Here is a 21,866-nt window from a genome sequence, read left to right on the forward strand (position 1 = left end):
CGCCTTAAGTGCAGCAAACATTAAAAAGCTGGTGGCGTCATGATCATATGCAAGAGTAGATAATTTTGTGGGTTTTTTTAAATAACCAAAACATGTGAAATTTGCCAAATTACCAGCAGTGTCTCTAGATGGCTATAGATTGGCTCAAAACCCGTGTTTATTCTAAACGTGGAGAGGAAAACCAGAGGACTGTGCAACCACGGGGAGAGACACATGCAAATATCCAGCAGCAGGCGTCAGGGTCGGTTTCGAACCCACGACCTCCTGTATACCAGGTGAGGGAGATAACATCTCCATTGAGTGATTGACACAGAGCATCTTCGCCATTCACCCACCTCGCTTCCATGCATCTCATATTGCGATGCTGCCGCAAGACATGAGTAATGAGGTCAGATAATTTGACAAAAAATTTAATCACGTTTACTCCTGGGTGATTTAAAGTTGAAAACTGCCGTAATAATCTCTTTTTATAGGATTAAGTTTTAGACTTCATGAAGGACTGATATGGTGATATTACGGTGTTATGATATGACTTTTGTATATGGGATGAGTGGCATTATTTGTTCCTCTTTAAACCTGTAAATCCAACATTAAACTCATTGGCCACTGCCAGTTATACTCAAGTAAATCTCAACACTATTATATTCGTATTTTGAACAATGGTGGGAATTCATATGATTAGTATTAAATTTTGGGCCAGTAAATGTTCTTATGTTAATTCAATGTTTTTTCATGTGTAGGGTTGTTACGGGAGGGCTGTAGGTGCATGGGATCCAACGGGGAATAAACACAGTGGGCGGAGCTCCGGGAGTACACGGGGGGGGTGCCCGCAGCGACGTCCGCATCAGGCAGCCTGGAGGGTTGTGATCCTGACGGGGGGTATAAAGGGGGAGGACAGAGAGAGCTCGTGGCTGAGTCTGGGAACGAAGGAGGAAGAAGGAAGATCTGCTAGTTAGAAGCCCTGGACTCCCCTCGACGCCGCCCTTGTAAGGGCTGCGGAGGATCGAGCCAGAGGCGTGGTTCCGTGAACCAGGGTCAGTACCCTGGGACTCCGGAGACCGTAGCCCGACTCACCAGTGTCGGGCCAGTTAGCCTCCCCTAGCCCGTTAGTGGAGGACTTGGGGTTAGGTCAGGATTAGCTAGGGTGTATCCCCAGTTATCCGGGTGAGGGGGCCGCTACCCCCTCTAGTGCTGTCCTGTACCGACAACTTGTAATAAAGATACGTGTGCCTCAACCTGGGTGTCCAGCGTACTTACCGGTACTTCACATGTATAGCTGTTTGCCAATCCACTGCTGGATGAGGGCCTCCCCACACCATGTAAATTGTGGTGGTTATTGTGGTGGTTATATGACCATGCTAAATTCCTCTTGATATGCAAATTCTTTTGTCAAGGCGCCCTTTCCCCCCCTTCCAACCCAGCTTAAATATATGCTCCAAGCATGGTGCTGTTTCATTCAGACGCTGTAGCCTTGACAGACCTGGTTTTCACCTGAGGACGGCTGCTTGCGTTGTGGCCGAAACGTCGTGAGAATTATTTTATTATGTTTTATTTTTATTATTTTATTACTTCCCTTCTACGTGACTTTACCGAAAGAACCAAGAAGATGAATCCCTGCAGTCACGAAAGCTTTAAATCGAAATATATGACCATACTTCACAAAACTGGTCAGCGCGGGTTGGAAACAGCTGAGACCATATACATGGAGTCATAGATTACAGAACAGCAATGGACTTTGCTGCAATGCCAACTACTAATGAACTCTGCCGCAGCCAATAACACCTGTTTGATGCATTGGATGGTGTTGACCCCATCGAAGCATTTGCCAGGCACAACAGGGCTTAGTTCTGAGGTCTGAGGAGGTTGTGCCATCGGTCATTGTGCCCCATTGCATTCTGATTGTGACCGCTTTTTTTTCAAGGGTTGTAATGGCAACGAATTAGAATGCAAGCACAGCCCTCTACTCTGCGTACACAGGAGTTCAAGAGCTCTTGCAGGATCTCAGCAAGTCGATAATTAACAGGTGGGCTGGAGCAAAGACAAACACCCCTTGATAGCCTTTCATCGACTGTTCTGCCAGGTACTCATTTCAGGCTAAGTTTGCATAGGGGAGGGTCCAGGACCGGCTGAAATATTCACCACTTGTTATTGGTCGTGAGCGAGAATCGTAACTCGGGTCGCCAGGTTCGTAGCGCAGCGCGCAAAACCGCTGCGACACTGCTCCCCATAACGTGAAATATCGCACACACATGCAATCAAACACTTTGCAGGTGGATGGCATGCATTTGTGAAACTCCATAATCGGCTGGGTTGTGAATTGGCCAGGCGATAGTAGCACAGACAGTAGGTTTTTGAATCCTCTGCTGAGCTCCGAGTGTTATTCTCTCGTACGTGTGGTGCGTCTCTTGCGGGTTTCTTGCCACGTGGATTCAAACACTGCTTCATGGAATTGGATAAGCATCGCAAAAATGCAGCTCCACCCTCCTTAAAACGAGTCTGTGGGATCCATTGAGACTTCCATCGGTAATTACCTGGCATTATTATCGGTAATTGCAAGCAAGAACATGCACATCAACATAAACCCACACACAATTGATCGTATATTTAATTGTCCCGTTATGTTGTGTACTTTCAATTAAGGTTGCCTATCTGCCCACATGGCAGCTGACAATGATGCCCTGGTTCAGCTGTTCTGGGCAGGCTGACATTGCCGTGCGCGGGGTTGGGGAAGTGAGCGGGTTTGGGAAAATAGGTAGGTAGGTTCACTTGGGAGGGGGGGCTGGCGGGGGGATTTGTTCGAGTGTGCAATATTGACTTCGTGAAGAATCTTGCACGTACGTATGTTGAACTTCTTTCGCACTGTACGTACCCGAGCATGCTAACTGGAGGTTGCAAGGGAAGGACAACAAACTAAACACAAAAAGCAGTTTTAAATAAATCAGGTTTAAATATAGATTTTAAAGTGCTTAGCTCCAGTGGCTTCCTAATATTCGAAGGAAGAGCGTTCCAGACGGCCGCGGAAACGCATCCGAAAGTGCTTGATGCAGTGTAAATAGAGCAACAACTATAATTTTACATTGAGACGGTTGATTCAGACGATGGCGTCAGGCGTAGCGGAGTGTATCTCTGTGATGATTCCCCTCCCTCCTTCGTGTTTGAACCGGGCATGGAATCGTTATTTGTTCCACAGTCTGTTCCGCAATGGAGAGTTACAAATATTCCATGTGTGCATCAAATGTAATATTTTGTGCATCAAATGGAATATATTTGTGTGCGAATATGGCTTAGGGGTTCTGGCCCCAGCAGCTTCGTTGAAGATGTAAGCCAGAGATATTCTCACTCTGGGTCTTGTTCGAGTTGTTTGTGAGTTCTTGTGAACTCCAGTCGGGATATCCCCAGGAGCACACAGCCGAGATCGAGGTTCGTGCATAAAAGGGCACCATCGGTAGATCTTAAAGACCACGAAGGGGCCCGTACGATTGAATTAGCTACCGAATATGAAGTGACTCTAGGGCTCGTTAAGGCCTCAAATGCGAGCAACGTGATATGAATTTCCACTCGTCTAGAGACACGAAGCCAACGCGTATGACGCGGTAACATATAATCAATATCTAAATTATATACCATGTTCTCCAGACTTTAAGATGCTCTTGAAATTAAGACGCACCCCCAAAACGTCTGCCCGATGTCAATAAAGCTTTACGCAACTGGATTGTGAGATGCACCCCCAAACTTTTTGCCTCTAAGGTACAAGATGAAAACAACGTGTGTTTTGTATTTTAGAAAATAACGATAAATGAATTCTCAACAATCCTAAGCTAATGGCTTTCCAATCTGGAATTGGGTTCCACATAATGTTATTTGGCTTGATGTCCCGACTAGGTTGCTGCTTCCATCAGCAGCTGAACTCAGTTCCTGATGAAGTTTTCAGGTACAAATTACGATACATCAATTCTCAACAACCCTATGCTAATGGCTCTCCAATGTGGATTTGGGTTCTACCTATTCTTATTTGGCTTGATGTCCCGACAATTTGCCGCTTCCATCAGAAGCTGAACTCAGTTCCTTGCGAGGTTCACAGGGCGTGGTAAATGCAACGGAGAGCTGTATGCAGCACAACCCTGAAGACCTTCGCAAGTAGTAGTACAACCCCTAAGCTGACGCTCATTTCTGTTGTCTATGATGGCAATCTGTTCAGGAGATAAATGCCAATGTTGAGGTCTGCTAGCCAGGGCGAGAGGGTTTAACATAGGAGAGTTTTTGCGTAGGTTTTGCTACTCTGTTGAAGGAGCGCAGACTACGGTGGTCCATTATGTGGTACATTATGTGGTCCGTAGTTTCGGTTGCTTGGCCGCAATCGCACGACTGTCGCTTGTGTCTTTAAATTTTCTATTTATGAAGAAGATAAAACCACGTGTTGAATAACCTGGAGGGAGTCTGCATTTGAAGACGCTCTCCGTGTAATTGATGAAAATAACTTTTAGTTCCTTATTGAAACGTTACATTTATTATTTCACGGCTGAAACTCTCTATCCTAAATGGTTTTATGATGAAAATGCAAAGAAATCTAATCAAATATATGGAAAAATAATAACTGTGTCATCATCCAATCACACTCCATCACCCTTACATTTTACCCGTTGGTTTGATGCTCACATTTTCAAAGAGGGATGGAAGTACATTTCTAATAATTTCCTTAAAATGTTAAAACTCTCTTCTTTGTGCGCCAATAATTTGCCCATCGGAGCTCGATTCGTGGCTATGATTGACCATCAGTGGGGCCAGGACATTGCACAGTAAATGTTCATCGCAGAATTCAAATTGTGCGCGTTCGGATTGAATGTGTCATCCTTCCGCCAGTCCCAGATTCTGAGACGCTTTATATCCAATACCCGTGGTCACTATCGATCGCGCGCTTTCAGATCCGCTTCTGCGGCCGTCTGGAACGCTCTTACGATGTTAGGAAGCCGCTGGAGCAATGCAATTTTGAATCTAGATTGAAAACGAATTTCTTCAGAACTGCTTTTTGTGTTTAGTTTGTTGTCCTTCACTCGAACCCTCCGATTAGCATGGATGGCAGCCTACAGTACTAAAGGAGTTCAACATACATTCATACACGAACGTGATGAGCAATCGTTTGTTTTTATTTATATGTTTTTTGGACAAACAAATGATCACGTTGATCAATTATCTGCTCGCCTTTACACTTGCCAGCGACGTACTAGCAGGCATGAGGATAAGAACCGGCTGGGTCATCTTTTCAGGCAAAAAAGTTATTTCCATTAGGTCCATTGCTTTATATCTGCTAACATGCACAGGTGCCAATTACCATTGGAGAGGCACAAATTGATGAGTAACGTTTTAGCCAAAATGTCATTACCGGCGCTGGTCAAGTGGAAGCTAATTTTGGGATAATTTTTTGTAAAGACTAAATCAATTAAAACCTGCAGTTAGGACATAATTTTACAAACGGTTGAATAAACACCCAGCAGGGATGCGCACGTCTTTGTGTTTTTAAATCGTCATTTTCATCAGTCACGGTCGATCCACTTTCTGAGTGAAGGTCTCACTAAGCCGTTGCCACCTCTCACAATCCTGCAATCTAACTAGTCCATCCAACACCTGCGCACATGATCTGATTTCATTGATTCTAGATTTGAAGCTTTCGTGACTGCAAGGATTCATACTCTTAGTTCTTTCGGTGAAGTCACGTAGGTAAAAAATGAAATTAAAATTAATAAAAAATAAAAACAATAAAATCACGACGTTTCGGAGGCAACACAAGCTTCCGTCTTCAGGTGAAACTGTCACAGCAAAAAATCGGTATTAAGTAGAGAGAAGTCCCAAGAGGTACGACCTTATATACTGATTAAGGGGGGAGGAGCCAGGAAGGGCCGCGGGAGAGGAGGTGTTGTGAGATGGTCAGTACTGCTGCTGGAACTGAGCTTTTGTAATGTAGATGGCATATGTAGATAAGCCAGCTAGGATTAATCCGCCTTTTGTTATTCTGCGTGCCCTGGTGGGCACGCTCTCTCGGGCGTATTCTGTTCCCTTGGCTGTCGCTCGCGTCACTAATTCCTGACCATCAGCCCTCATCCCTTCTAGCCACCACGTGGCCCTGCCCAAAGCACGCTCACTTTTCCTTTTCAGTTTGAATTATGCCTCCAAACTTGTGACTGTTCTCTAACGCATGCCCTTCTCTTTCTGTCTCTATCGGTGTATTTCCGAGGATGCTCCTCTCCATGTTTAGAACACATTCCTGCGGGGGGAGCTGGTAGGAACGTTGGGTTGCTCGGTCAATGGCCAGGGTCAACGGTGGTGTGGTGTATTCCGCAAATATGGCCGACTGTGAGGGCGGGCACAAGCCGGCGTGAGTAGGTTAAACGTTGAGTTTTATAAGGGCACCACGGGGTGACCAGCCCCTCCCCACCCAGCCCCACCCTCCCCACCCAGCCCCTCCCCACCCTCACCTCCCCACCCAGCCCCTCCTTCCCCACCCAGCCCCTCCCTGCACGACGGACAGACGGACACAATAATCCCCTGTGGGCTGGTGTAACCAGGAGGTGCCTACCAGTATCAACATTCTGATTCTGATGCTCCTCTGTGCACTCTTGAGCATTTTCCCCATGTTCTTTGGTTGCGCTGACAGTGTCACAGCTGATAAAAAAAACTTTTTTTCGCGACAATTTTTATCTGTTGCTTTTTGTTCAGTGCTTCAATTTGTTCGAACTTGCTTTTGTCTGTTGAAACGATTTTCGATTCCATTGCACATTCAGTGGCTGTCCCAAGTGCACATTATCGTCTGTGGGTGTTTCATTGTTGACATGTGGTGATTCTTGTATATGTACATATAAAGCTACACCTTTTAGAGGTGGCCAAGTGATATCACAACTCAGAATTCATGGGTTTAAAATGTGAGCGGGATATCGAACCCTGGTGCCTCGCGATTGAGTCAGCGTCTCGCAATCGGGAAAAAGCGCACGTTCAAATTCTGGTTGGGTGTTTTTCCTCGGCCCCGTTGTCCGTCCCTCTGTAGTTGATGAACAAGTGCCACTTTTGTGCCGGAGTCAATATTGTTTGCCCTATTGATCGACTAATCCTCCATCATAGGAATGTCGAATTTCCTCCACTGGCTCAGAGCCTCAATGCTCAGCAGAAAATGACTTTGACATTTTTTTTACTTTAACACAGGGATTAAAGAAAATCGACAGCTTCTCCATGCGCGAGCAAATTCTCATCTCCTAAGATGGCTTTAATCCATCCTGTGGTGGAAATTCTCTATTTTCGCGTAGGTGGTTGCAGTTGTGTTGTGTAGCTGCCCCGAACTCATCCGAGCGCATTTATATATTATTATTATCACCACTCGAGAAGTTAGTCTCTTCGCAAAGGCTGAAGATAACGTTTGAGGATATAGTCCCCAAGGAACAAGCCGGGTACAGGAACGGACGAAATGTCCGCGAGCAAGCGACATTGAAGACAGGCTTTGAACGTCGTCCCAAAACAGGGGCAGCGTTCGATGGCCTCTCTTCGGCAGATGATACCTCATAGCGGAAGGGTCTGCCGCTGCAACTTGCGACGGACCGTGCCTTTGCCGCCCGACAATCCGACTTGTCGCCGACGTGCCGAGCCAGCGATAGTTCACCGCATCTATTTCGGTGAAGCGGCCAGCGACACACGGAGATTGATAGCCGACTCCCGGTAAGAGCCGACTCCCGCAGGGATCTGCTCTTGCCCCGGCGCTGTTCAACCTCAACGCCGGCGGGCATTCCAGCAACATCCTTCCGCGGGTTCACGTACGTGGACGGCGCCGCGTGGCTGGCAACCCAAGCCCCTGGACGAGAGAGGACACTGGGAAAGTCCTCGAGAAAGATGTCCAAAAATCGGAGAGGCGTACTTCAAGAAGTGGCACCGCCATAAGCCAGACAAAACAACCTCGTTGAGGAGCTGACTGTGAAAGCGCCGGGCCTTGTCTCTCCTACGTGGAGCCCCCGCTAGACCACCCTCGAAAGACAACATTGGGAGAAGCACGTACACCTTGCAGCCGCGGGATTGACAAATAACTGGCGGTTATTGTTATTGTAATTTTTTTATTAAGTTCTTGAATTAAACTTGGATCGCTCAAATGCGGCTTGGTCAAAACTCTCATATTTTTGGCAATAAATGTTGCACGACGCTACTTTCTATATTGATATTTGTCACGTTAGTTATGCATGAAAAAATTATTCTGATGAATTATGCATGTGCGGGTCTGTGGGTTTCTATGCATGCATAACTCATGAGACAACAGACAAGCGTACCGATGGTGAACAATGCAGAGGTCGCAAACGGGTTTTGATTCCTTACCCGTACCCGTACCCGGCCGCACCAGAGTCGCAAACGGGTACCCGTACCCTACCCGATACCCGGCTACCCGTACCCGGCCGGGTATCGGGTAGGGTACGGGTACCCGATTGAGACCTCTGGGATGAAGCCATGTTGCAGGCGCGGGTGGGTTGATTCTATGAACTTAAATTGTGAGAAGAGACAAGACGTTGGGAAATGAGTGACAAATGGTTACTCACCAGTGACTCACGGCCTACCCGTACCCGTACCCGGCTGCACCAGGGTCGCAAACGGGTATCCGTACCTGGCTGGGTACGGGTAGCCGGGTATCGGGTAGGGTACGGGTAACGGGTACCCGATTGCGACCTCTGGAACAATGTCAGCACCAGAGGAGTACTTCAGCACTGCTAAGATTTTGGTTTTAATTCTTAGCACTCATCCAAAGCAAATCACATTTCCTGAGATTAGCGAGTCGGATGTTATAATTAAACTCACAAACTCACGGCCAATCCGCCCACCACCTTTACAAGTGGGAATTCTTGGAAAGCCTGGAGTGCATGGGTCTCTGTGTGAAATCGCACAGTATTGTATGACTATGAACTCTGTGTGAGTCTGTGGGTCTCTGTGTGAGTCTGTGAGTCTCTGTGTGAGTCTGTGGGTCTCTATACGAGTCTGTGCGTCTCTCTGTGAGACCTCACTAATTGTGAACCACTGCAAACTATGAAAATTAACTGGATGCAATGAATCAATCCACCACCAAATTAATTGAAGCAATGTCCTGGTCTAAACTAATCAGGACATCGACTTATGAGTTGCTATTAATCCATCCGTACGTGAATAAAGATGCATGTCACAAATTATGACACAAGGAGACTACATGCCTCCGTTGAGGAGGAATGATTGCCCTGTGAAAAAGTGGCTAATAGTCGGTTTCCAGGAACCAAAGCTCTGGGATGTCATCGTGACCCATGCATTAATTTTGTTACCATAGCTTTGTGGGAAAGGATCCATTAGTGTGAGTAATGCAGATTTGTATGCATGCACAATGTGTAATCTTGCACCCTTTTATGTGTGTGCAGGCCAAAACCACCGTATTTCAGAGTCCACTCTGTCCGTCTGTAAATGCACGGAATGCAGGTGTCTTTTAATGAAAGGTGGTAAACACCAAAGTTGTACCCACGATTTTATCTCTACATCACAGCGTTTGATTCTGTATAGGAATCCAATTTAGTTTATTTTTTATCTTGTTGGTCATGTGGTCAATGTGGGTCTTCAAAGACATTTTCGAGTCCAGGATAACGCCGAGATATTTAAAGTTGACAAACTGCTGATTAAAGTGCGCTGACCACGATGCCACCGCTCCAAAGACAAAGTTCAGCCTGTTGGGGCAAGTGCTGTTAGCGAGTACCTATGAAGGCCCGCACGGAACATGAGGAAGTGGGTGGCCAGCACCGCACTCCCGACCACCTTTACCTCACCAGTGGCAACATTTACAACACACCACACCAGGTACTCATTTGAGGCTGAGTCGACGTAGGGGAGGCCCAGAACCAGTTTAGATAATCGCCACTGGCGTTAGCCGTGAGCGGTAATCGAACTCGGGTCACCAGGTTCGTAGCGCAGCGAGCTAACCGCTACCCACCCACTTTCCCACGCACGCACACACACACAGGTCCAAGCACAGCGCCACAAACTACATTCCGGAGCACTTCCTCTATAGCTTCCTGGACCTGGTGGTGTGGGGCCACGAGCACGAGTGCCTCATCAAGCCCGTGCGCAACGAGCAGCGCTTGTTCTACGTCACGCAACCCGGCAGCAGCGTCGCGACCTCCCTCTCTCCCGGCGAAGCAGTTGCCAAGTGAGCGGCGTTCGGCGGACGCGTGCACAACAACGACAAATATCCCCTGTGCAGCCTTAGACTGTTGGGGGTAAGTGCCGTTAGAAAGCGGCACCTGCGAAGGCTGCCCACGGCGCACGAGGGGGTGGGTGGCCAGCACCACGCCCGGCTGGCCTTGTCTCAGAGGTCGCAAACGGGTTTTGATTCCTTACCCGTACCCGTACCCGGCCGCACCAGGGTTGCAAACGGGTACCCGTACCCGTACCCGGCCGGGTAAGGGTAGCCGGATATCGGGTAGGGTACGGGTATCCGGTACCCGATTGCGACCTCTGCCTTGTCTCCTCCATGGCAATGTTTACACATGGCACGAGGTACTCAATTGAGTCGACCTAGGTGAGGGTCAAAACCGGGTTTGGGTTGTTGTTGGTCGTGAGTGGGAATCGATCCCGGGTCGCCGGGTTTGTCACAGACACGCGCACACGAACAGATGCGCACAAACGCACACACGTCCCCATAGGGAGAGAGAACCCCATAACCCAAGCACGGCTACCCATAGCACATCATCATTAGCCTTTTAATATAGCTAAAGGCAAAAGTGCACCCCTGCCATTGCTTGGTCATGCATCTGCCGGCCAATGGGCCTCTACCAGATTGCACTTGGCCTACTCTTCCACACTGGCCAGACGTCTTGGAAGAGGTGGGCTTACCCACACTTTAACCCACCACACGTGACCTTCCGATCAACAAACTGGTGACCTCTGGATGGCAAGTCCAGTGTACTGGCCGTTACACCCCTGTGGCAGCATTGCAAAACTGGTTCATAGTAATCAAAGCTGCATGATGTAGGGGGGAGCAGGGAGAGCTGTCGACAAATGACTGCTGGTGTACACACGTGTGCAAAGCATGGACTAAATGACCCTTTAAGCCACAACTTTAACATGTTGCGGCTTCAAAGATTCGTTGGTCTATGATAATCATAAGTAATATTTGTGATGCCAAATGTATGTCTTTATGAACGTATTGGCGGTACACCGGTGTGCAGTTCTAAATAATAATTAGAACGCTTACAATTATTTTATTTTCTCACCATTCGCAACCCCGCTCAGAAAATCTTGTGGGGTCGTGCATTAAAATCAGTTCTCGTGATGTCGAAGCAGTTGTAAGACGAATGTCAGTTCAAATTGTGATTATAGAGACTGTTTTATGAGGACCCCGGTGTGTTATGCTGCACCGGTGTACCGCCAATACGTCCGTATGTTGAACTTCTTTCGCACCGTACGTAGCCGACCACGCTAATCGAGGTGCGGGGGAAGGACAACAAACTATGGGTCTCTGTGTGAGTCTATGGGTCTCTGTGTGAGTCTATGGGTCTCTGTGTGAGTCTGTGGGTCTCTGTGTGAGTCTATGGGTCTCTGTGTGAGTCTGTGGGTCTCTGTGAGTCTACGGGTCTCTGTGCGAGTCTATGGGTCTCTGTGTGAGTCTATGGGTCTCTGTGTGAGTCTATGGGTCTCTGTGTGAGTCTATGGGGTGTCTGTGAGTCTATGTATGTTGAACTTTTTTCGCACCGCATGTAGCCTACCGCGCTAATCGGAGGTGCGAATGATGCTGTTGCGTCTTTTAAAGGCACGTGGGCATCCTTCACGTGCACGGGAAGCGCATGAACCTTCAAAAGATCCCGCTGCAGACCGTTCGGCAGTTTTACATTCAGGATGTGGTTCTGCAGGACACAACCATCAACCCTTCTCACCCCAAGGTCACTCAGATGATTGAAAACTACTGTTCTGAGAAGGTAAATCTGGTTACCCATGCAAACCGTAGCCTCCGTGTGTGCTAACTGCTGACGGGAGTCTGTCTGCTTACCTTACGTAACCTTAAATTTCGATTTAAAGCTTTCGTGACTGCAGGGATTCATCTTCTTGGTTCTTTCGGTAAAGTCACGTAGAAGGGAAGTAATAAAATAATAAAAATAAAACATAATAAAATTATTCTCACGACGTTTCGGCCACAACGCAAGCAGCCGTCCTCAGGTGAAAACCAGGTCCGTCGAGGCGACAGAGTCTGAATGAAACAGCACACGAGCTTGGAGCATATATATAAGCTGGGCGCCTTGACAAAGTAATTTGCATATCAATAGGAATTTAGCATATTTATGGGAAATGCAGGAATGTGATTAGTACTACATATGCATGTGCATTATGCAGGATTAACAGCATCAAAGGGAGCTGCAGTTGCTGCTGCTGCAGTTGCTGCTGCTGCAGTTGCTGCTGCTGCAGTTGCTGCTGCTGCAGTTGCTGCTGCTGCAGTTGCTGCTGCTGCAGTTGCTGCTGCTGCAGTTGCTGCTGCTGCAGTTGCTGCTGCTGCAGTTGCTGCTGCTGCAGTTGCTGCTGCTGCAGTTGCTGCTGCTGCAGTTGCTGCTGCTGCAGTTGCTGCTGCTGCAGTTGCTGCTGCTGCAGTTGCTGCTGCTGCAGTTGCTGCTGCTGCAGTTGCCCCTGGACATTTTCTTCTTATCATGGGACCTTTTTGCCAGTATCAAAGTATGAAAAATGAGAATAGATTTTATCCTAAAGTCGTAATAGGGTTTTACCCTATTAACTGGTACAAAAACTGACACCTTTATACAAGGGATCATGTTTGCAATAACCACAACACAAGCAGTCAAAAAGCAAACAAAAAGAAACAACTCTGATAATGATAATGATATGCACTGTCCTTGAAGTTGATTGGTCCACGCCCGAGACGGCTTTTCTTAGAGCCTAAAAGCTGTCTCGGGTGTGGACCAATCAACTTCAAGGACAGTGCATATCATTATCAGAGTTGTTTATTTTTGTTTGCATTTTGACTGCTTGTGTTGTGGTTATTGCAAACATGATCCCTTGTATAAAGGTGTCAGTTTTTGTACCAGTTGAAAGGGTAAAAACCTATTACTATATTTTGCCACTGGTAAAGGAGGTCTGATAGGGTTTATCCTTTTTGGCAATGAAACGGACAATGCATATATTATCAGAACCTGTTCGTGTGTATGTGTACCACACACACGTGTGGTTAATGCAGACGTGTTTCCTTGTTTGAATATCTTAACGCCTGTTTTATTGCCATAAAGGGTAAAACCTATTCTTATTTTTCATAATTTTCTCTCCTCTCTTCTGCATGGGTTTCTTCCCATCGCTAAAAACAACGGACATTGTAACTGCAAAAAAATAATTTGTGTCTTTGTAGAAAATATAAATAACAAAGTGTATCATTTTTTTCAAAGAGTTGTTTTCGGATGGCTAATGCATTGGGCACCACAGCAAAATCTACTTGATTTATGCTGTGACCTTTATACAGACAGAAGGGGGACTTTACATTTATTTACAATACACATACCTGTCAACCCATATGATTTATCCGTATTCTTGTACAGGGAAATTGAGTACAACATTATTTTTTGTGTTTCTCCCTTGTAATGGTTTTTTGTAGGATGAATGATGAGAATTATAAGGTCATGGGGTGCCCAATAAGGTCTCAATTTGTCTGTAATAAGGTAGGCACTGATAAGCGGTTGACAGGTATGAATACATCACACTCCGTGTTGATGAGATTTAATTGGCTAGAGGATCTAACATTTGTTACTTTGCTTCTTCATGCCTCTGGTCATCCTGGGTCAGTTAGCTGTGCCCGTCGTTAATTGATTGAGTGCCGAGTCGAACGGCCCCGCAGTTAATCGAGTTAATTGATTGAGTTGACGGGATTCTCTTCTTGGGCACGCACAATCCATGAGTGCACCTGGTTCTCCACGGGGGCTCCAAACTGTCGTTAGTGGGGAAAAAAAAGGGGCCTTTGGAATCCTCCTTACCCATACTTCCCATTACAAAATATCCCTTCTCATTACGCCCAACGTTGCGATCGCGTTGCCCTTCAAGGTTTCTCTCCTCCACTTAGGTCTGTGAAACGTCCCCCACAATGCCCCCCTTCCCCTCCCGCCTTGCCCATTGGCGTCACCCCAGCCACTGGCAAGACCCCTTTTTTTGTTGTACGCTTTTATTGAACATGCACCGTTGTCTGTTTATATTCTTTCAAATCTTTGACGCCTAATATCCTCGGATCTACGAAGCCGAACGAGCTGAAATGTTCTACACTGACTAGTCTCGCACGACAATTCAAGATTTCATTAAACAAAAACGGTCCAGGTCCCGCCGGTCCTGGGCCTCTTAACATTTGTAACTTTACGTAATTAATGCTAATCAATTCCGCCCCCCATTTTAAATCACAAATGGTCGCGGGCAGCATAGATGTTTAGTACAACTGTATTTGAACACAACAGGGCTCCTGCAGCCCTATGACAACCTGTTTGTGCATGGTGGACATCCCTTCTAGGCACTGTCCAGGCTCAGAGCTGCTTGGCTTTCGAGGACCGACCAGATCGGCCGCATTTCAATTCGGGGTGATTTGTTCATCGGCGGCGTTGAGGGTTATGGTGTTGCTGTTCTTAACAGTTAACACCTCGCGGTGCCGAGATGTTAATTACATCGCCTTTTATACAGGAGGTCGTGGGTGCGATCCTAACTCTGCCACCTGGATATTTTGCATTTGCTTGTTCTCCCCCTGTAAATCCGCTATTCGATTTGTATATACATAGCTAGAGAGATGCAAAGTAATTTGATTGCTTTGTTGAACTTCAACATTACATAACCTTGCTGTTTGCAAATTACCATAATTTACGTTCAAGTCTTATTTAAGTAAATGACTATGATATAACAAAAGTATTTTAACACAAATGCTACTACTATCTCTACTCTTACCTACTAAGTTGCCAATTTAAATGATTAAAACTTTTACAAAATGTGCATGTTGCCAACCAATTAACTTCCTTTCAGTTTGAAATAGCCGTTGAAAATTAAATTTAAAACAATACAAAAATAGAAACAAACTAGTTGTTTAATGCACACACTTTTATTTGCACTCAAACGTAGAAATTAATTATTTTGACCCCAGAATTAATCAAATTTGATGTTCTCAATAAAAGTGGGTGGCTTGCATAATACAAACAGAATATGGCGAAAGGAAACCACCCACTTTTATTCAGAACATCAAATTTGATGAATTCTGGGATCAAAATAATGAATTTCTACGTTTGAGTGCAAATAAAATTGTGTGCATTGAAATTTTTTTTTTTTTACCAATTAAAAAAAAATATTTTTTTCCTTCTGCCTCATCGTGGCTCTTCCTCTCTTTTTCCTGCAATCTCCCCGTTCAAAATTCTGTACGATGCTTCCCTCCACCGCACCACTTGGCCCAGTGCGGCCCCGGAAGACAGCGTCTCTGTCGGGAAGACAGCGTCTCTGAGACCTGTTCTTCACCAGAGGACGGCTGCTTGTGTTGTGGCCGAAACGTCGTGAGAATTGTATTTTATTATGTTTTATTTTTATTATTTTATTATTTCCCTTCTACGTGACTTTACCGAAAGAACCAAGAAGATGAATCCCTGCAGTCACGAAAGCTTTAAATCGAAACCGAACAAATATGTTGCTCCGGTTAATCCGAAATCCACATGACCGCCTCTACAGTACAGGAGTTGCATATCTTTACAACAGTGGGCGGAGTTTAATTGGTTTTGATTGGCGTGGCTCTGCTATCCACTTACTGGGCAGGCGTTTTTTGCGTGGGAACGGGAAAGTGTTATCACATAGTGATCCGCGGAAAATTGATATTTTTGGATTCGCGATTTTTAATTATCCACGGCCACCCTCCCCGTCATTAACGCGGAAAATCGAGGGTCTGCTGTATTTGCTATCACCGTCATCATTAGCCATGATCAGTTCACTGTTGGATGAAGGCCTCCCCAATTGACTGCCACCTCTCAACATCTTGTGATGCAGCAATCCATTCAGCACCTCACCACTCCCATCTCCTCGGTGGACGTAGTCTTCGACACGTTCCATCCTTTGGCCGCGACTCCGTTATTATTCTTATCCAGAGTCCCTTCCAGCGACGTGTCCTGCCCCAAGACCACTTGCCTTTCCTCAAAGTCTCAGCACATTCGTCTGTAACACTGTGGCCTTCAAAGAAAAAGCATATAACAGGCGGAATGTCGGTAAATTACCCTCCTTCATAGCCAATGAAAGGGAGAGAAAATTCTTGCTCTTCTTTATTTGCAATGAAAAAGGGCCATTGCCTGAAACGTTGCATTTTATATATAATTTATTTATAAGGCAGTGCTATTGACAGATGTGTTGAGTTGTTATTTGTGCACTGCCATTGCAATTTCACCAAATCGTTATTTTCTCCGTATGTTTTATTTATCTTTGAATATTTTTTTCAATATTCTGTGCTTCCTGAATTGAGATATATTTATCTGTACGTTGACAAGGCTGACCCAAGTAACTAAATGTAGACGGGAACATTTACTCATATATTATAACGTAAAGGCAAGAATTTTAGCGTGGCGGTTTTTTTCCCTCTTATGTCTGAGAATCTAACGATGATCATTCCTGCACAGATGGTGCATTTTGTAATTCCTTGCGGCAGCCTAATGGGTGACCGAATGCTGGAATCGAATTGCGAATTCCAAATAAAGCGGCTCATTAGTTTGTGCACTAACCTCCAGGCTTAGCAACTGCCCAAAGTAAGAATAAAAAAATGTCTGAAACACGCGAAGACGACAACCGTGATGTCGATGGACACTTTATCCGCTCCTAGCGATTAATTTTAACCACTTTGTCCACGTCAGCGTTGTCAACCGTTTACGGCAGTCAACATTTTCATCATACGTTTCAATGATGGTAAGACGTATAAAAAAAAATGTGTCCGTTATTCACATTTTTCCACATACATCTTCAACACGGACCATTTGGTTTCGGGCGACTCGCAGTAATATATTTTGTTTCGGTGCTCTACGCGTAATTTGTTTTCTTTTTTTCTTTTGTTCTTTTGGTGTCCTGCGTCACTCTTGCAAATGAGACACTTTGGGTCTCTCGGAGTGCTTGCCTGGTCAATCAAAATAAACTTGAAATGACGTGGCACGTCATACGCAGCTGCCGCTGAGTAATGGTGAACACACTGCACCTGCCCTCTCCCCGTGAGATTTCTCCTGGATAAACCAGTGGAATAATGATCATTACCCATAATCGAGGTTTTTGGGTGAGAACGCGTAAATATATAAATGTGTCGTTAAAACCCGCAACCACCCGACACAGCCAACTAGTAAGGGTTGTCACGTAAACAGAACGTGGCTAATTCGTCACTAGTACAGCACTAGTGTATAGTGTAGTGTATAGTGTAGTATACTAGTACAGCACTAATGTGTAGTGTATTGTGTAGTGTACTCGTGTCGTGTATAGTGCAGTGTATAGTGTAGTGTATAGTGTAGTATACTAATACAGCACTAGTGTATAATGTAGTGTACTATTGTAGTGTACAGTGTAGTGTATAGTGTAGTGTATAGTGTAGTGTATAGTGTAGTGTACTAGTGTATAGTGTAGTGTATAGTAGTGTAGTGTGTAGTGTAGTGTGTAGTGTAGTGGTATAGTAGTGTATAGTGTAGTGTATAGTGCAGTATACTAGTACAGCACACTGGTGTGTTGGAGAGCCAAGCCACAACATTTACAATCTGAGTACGACGTTTCGCCAGTAATTACAACCAGCTTCATCAGGCGACAGCCAGATTTGTGGAGAAGTCCACCTGTTTCATTCCTTATATAGAGGCGTAGATGTGTTCACCACACAGCTTGTGCTCTTGCACAATGTGTGGGGGGGGATTACTGAGGCAACGCATTATGCGAGCCCTTTGAATTTGTCCTTCCTGTCTATTGTGTTTATTAAAACGGTAATCCCTATTGAAGTACACTGCCCTTTGTAGGCAGGCATTTAAATCATGTATTTTTTGATGATTCGCTTTCACGCAGCACTAAGGCGAACGGTTAAAGTTATTTTGATTTCTTTCAATTTCGATAGATCCTCTAATTAGTCTTGACCAGTAGTAGATAGTTTTGCACAAAACTTCAACATTATCAAAATCAATTGAGTGTCCTTGTTGACACGCATGCTCTCCTACTGGTGACAGTTGTATTTGTGAGTATTTAATATTTGTTTGATGTTCTTTTAGTCTCGTGCTGATCATTCGTCCTGTTTGCCCAACATAACATTCACCACATGTGCAGTTAATCCTGTACACACCTTCTGTTGATCGCTTCGGTAATACATCTTTTGTATTTTATGTACCGTGCCAAATCTGGCGGGTTTTAACGACACATATATTTACGCGAAGATATTTTTCGCAAAAGCCTACGTGTTAAAATGATAATTACATCGGTCTCACTGCAACTCACTGCATCATGTTCTGAAATTTCTACCACCGTGCCACTTGTAATATAAACACTTTGTTTTTTTTTATATATGGACAGCTGCTCTTCTAATTCCCAATTACCCGGCAATGAGACGTTTTACATATGAAAGACGCGTTAAGCTAATTCGATGTGAAGGCAGATGATGACGGGGATGATGATATTATATTTCAGTTATATTGCTAAATAACCTAATGCCATCGTTATAATGAGCTGCTTTGCCCCGCGTTGATCGTTCTGTCACATCATATTAAAAGGTTCATCTTCATCGAGGTGAATCAAACAAATACTTTGCTTTATTCTCCCTGCAAGTTGTATGCTGCACGTGCACTGCCGATGTGGATGAAGGCCAAAGAGAAAGGAAGAAGGGCAATTTTAAGATCTGTTGGGACAATAAAGTTCCTTTAAGGAATAGAAGCGTGGATTTCCTTTCCATATGTTTGATTTTTGACGGCATATCATCAACTTATTCAATATAAATTTCGATTTGAAGCTTTCGTGACTGCAGGGATTCATATTCTTGGTTCTTTCGGTAAAGTCACGTAGAAGGGAAATAATAAAATAATAAAAATAAAACATAATAAAATATTATGTTTTATTTATTAAAATATTATGTTTTATTTATTTTCTTTTATTATTCCCCTTCTACGTGACTTTACCGAAAGAACCAAGAAGATCATCAACTTATTCGGTAAAGTCACGTAGAAGGGAAATAATACAAATAAAACGTAATACAATTCTCACGACGTTTCGGCCACAACACAAGCAGCCGTCCTCGGGTGAAGAACAGAGCTGTCGGAAAGGCATTAGGATGCTTTCGTCTTGAAGACAGAAGCTTGTGTTGCCTCCGAAACGTCGTGATTTAATTTATTTTTATTTTATTTTTTACCTACGTGACTTTACCAAAAAAAACAAAGAGTATATCTATTTTCGACAGCGTATTCAATCATTTTCGAGAGTTAAAAAACTGCATATTGCACATGTTAAAATAACTTATTAATCATCTGTGTGATCGGTGGCAATATAAAATAATTTACACGTTTGACAATTGAGGACACATCAAATCCAGAGCTGTTGAAACATATGCTGCTTTAAAATGTCGTGCATTTTTCCTCCGCTTGTGATCTTCCACTGCTGAATTGACTATAAAATACACAGACATTTTATATGTGTGCATATATATTCAATTCTGGTGGGATAGAGTGTGAGATGCATTCGTCTGGTTTGGCTATGGGCAGTTAGCCAGGCCCAGTCAGAGGCAGAGGCCGGAGATTGCAGTCAACCAAGCAGGCCACTCTAATGCCAGCTAACAATTCAGGAAAACAGGCTTTAGAGGTAGGCCTGAAATTATTACCACCAGCATTCAATAATGAAGTAATCGAAAGCAAACAACTGTAATATTTTCCTCACTAAAGTAACGTTTTTTTCGACATTCATATGGCCGAATGCGTGTTCTTTTAAGGATTCAACTTTGCACGCACACTGGGGCTTCTAACCAAGACAGGCGTCCTGATGTGTGGATGGTAGGTAGGTGGATCTGTGGCTGTAGACAATATAACAATAGAGTTATTGTTGGAGTGGAGGGGAGTTCAGGCTCTGGGGAGCTCATGCTGCAGGAAAACTCGAGGCATCGATTATATTTTAAGTTTCACGTTCCTCCCAGGGCAATTTACTCCTTGTTTTGTCCAAATTGGAAGATGGAAACGGTGTTCTAAAGCCACTCATCGAATTAAACCACTCGTGAATTTCAAGTGTATGAAAGTTATGATACTAATCTTTTAAATGATGCTTTCAATCGGACGAAAACTTATTTGTCAGTCGTTACGGGTCACTAAGTGTTGAGGTTTGGTTGTACATAACGATTACAAATGAAGTGGCGGCTACAGCATTAGAATTGAATAAAGATCCACGTTGGCTTTTTTTTCTCCGTCTCGAGATACCATTGTGGTTCAACAAAGCATGCAAAGCACTTTGTCCCGCATTAGCATTCTGTAAAAGTTATTTTTGGTTGAGTGATTCATTTAAAAAAAAGGTCAGAGTATCCCCAGTGAAGCCAATTCAGTACCATTACCATATCCCACACGCCTTCATTTGAAAATGATCTCCCAATGCATGAATGTCAGCGGGTACACAGTAGTCCCTCGGTTAACAGTGACATCATCGGTTAACGTTTTTTTTGGAAACGTTTCGCCTCCCACATGACCCCACATTAACGGCACGTTTACGTTATGCGCACGGGCGACAATTTCGGCCAATCCGTGCGCTCGAACACGGGGCAGAGCCACGTCCTCAGCCAATCAGCGACGCTCGTTTATGAGCGTTTCGCCCTCAACTGGCGTTGCTTACATTATTACGTTTTCTGTTTTTGGCATTGGAAAACAGCTCTCTTGCAGACTCAGTGATTCGGCGAACAGTTATTTCGGTTAACAGTTTTTGTGGAAGGGATTAAAAACGTTAACTGAGGGACTACCGTACCTGGAATGAATCTGTAGACATTATTTCAGATTCTTTGACTTGTTTCCGTACCTCGTGTTGCTTGGTGCGACGTCGGGACATTTCTCTCTGTGTGCTGGGAGCTTCTTCAGCAACTTGGTTCTAAGCAACACGCTATAAAGCACAACCGCCAAAACCCACGCGGTATTGTTTAAAACTATTATTTAAGTGTTGTTGATTCAAACGTCAGTCCTTTACTGTGCATACCAGTACATTTGAACTGAAGCAACTTAACTACAGAAACTTAACTTGGTTCCAAGCAACTCGCTCTATCTCCAACACAACTCCCAAAACCCACATTCCAGTATTGTTTACAACTGTTCCTTACAATTGTAAGTAGTATACGTAGCGTATTATCGTGTCCATTCTTGACTGTGCATACGAGTCAAATTGAACTCAAGGAACTTCTCGCACGATGCGCTTCCGGACAAGCGAGTGAAACGTTGTATTTTTTTGCTAAAACGAAATGTGTGGTCACGTGACACGCACGCTGACTCGTCGTTGGAAATGTAAACAGTGGCTTTGATTTCCAAACGGCTTTCGACGTCTTGGGGAGCGGAGGTCAGGGAGATGAAATGTCATGAATATTAATTGCCGAGGTGGCCGGAAAGCATCGATCCTCGGGTTCAAATCCACGCAGGCATCTGTGATTAAACCAGAGACTCGGTTATAATGGATTCATGGTCTCAGCCAGGTTCACCGGTGATTATAGTAAACAAAAAAAACATTAAGTTTAGTTCTGCATTTAATGTGGCTAAATTCCCGCTCTGAAAATTGTTACATTTTTCAAACATTTTCTTTGTCATGCGTCAAACGTTAATCTGACTGGCGAAGCGAAGCAGATGGGAAAGTGCTGCCCCTGCCTTGTTGGCCATAAGTCACTTGAAGAGATC

The 21,866-nt window shown here is 44.7% G+C and overlaps 1 protein-coding gene across 1 annotated transcript in view; it reads left to right on the forward strand.

Annotated features, from left to right (window-relative positions):
• The window catches only part of MRE11 (MRE11 double strand break repair nuclease), a 76,865-nt gene that overhangs the window by 21,777 nt on the left and 33,222 nt on the right, over positions 1-21,866 (forward strand). The window contains exons 7-8 of the mRNA XM_078880099.1: positions 9,995-10,180; positions 11,783-11,948. Coding sequence (XP_078736225.1) covers positions 9,995-10,180; positions 11,783-11,948 — 352 coding nt within the window. The remainder of the gene's footprint in view (positions 1-9,994; positions 10,181-11,782; positions 11,949-21,866) is intronic.

Source organism: Lampetra fluviatilis, chromosome 56 (genome assembly GCF_964198595.1).
Source record: "Lampetra fluviatilis chromosome 56, kcLamFluv1.1, whole genome shotgun sequence".
Taxonomy (NCBI): Eukaryota; Metazoa; Chordata; class Hyperoartia; order Petromyzontiformes; family Petromyzontidae; genus Lampetra; species Lampetra fluviatilis.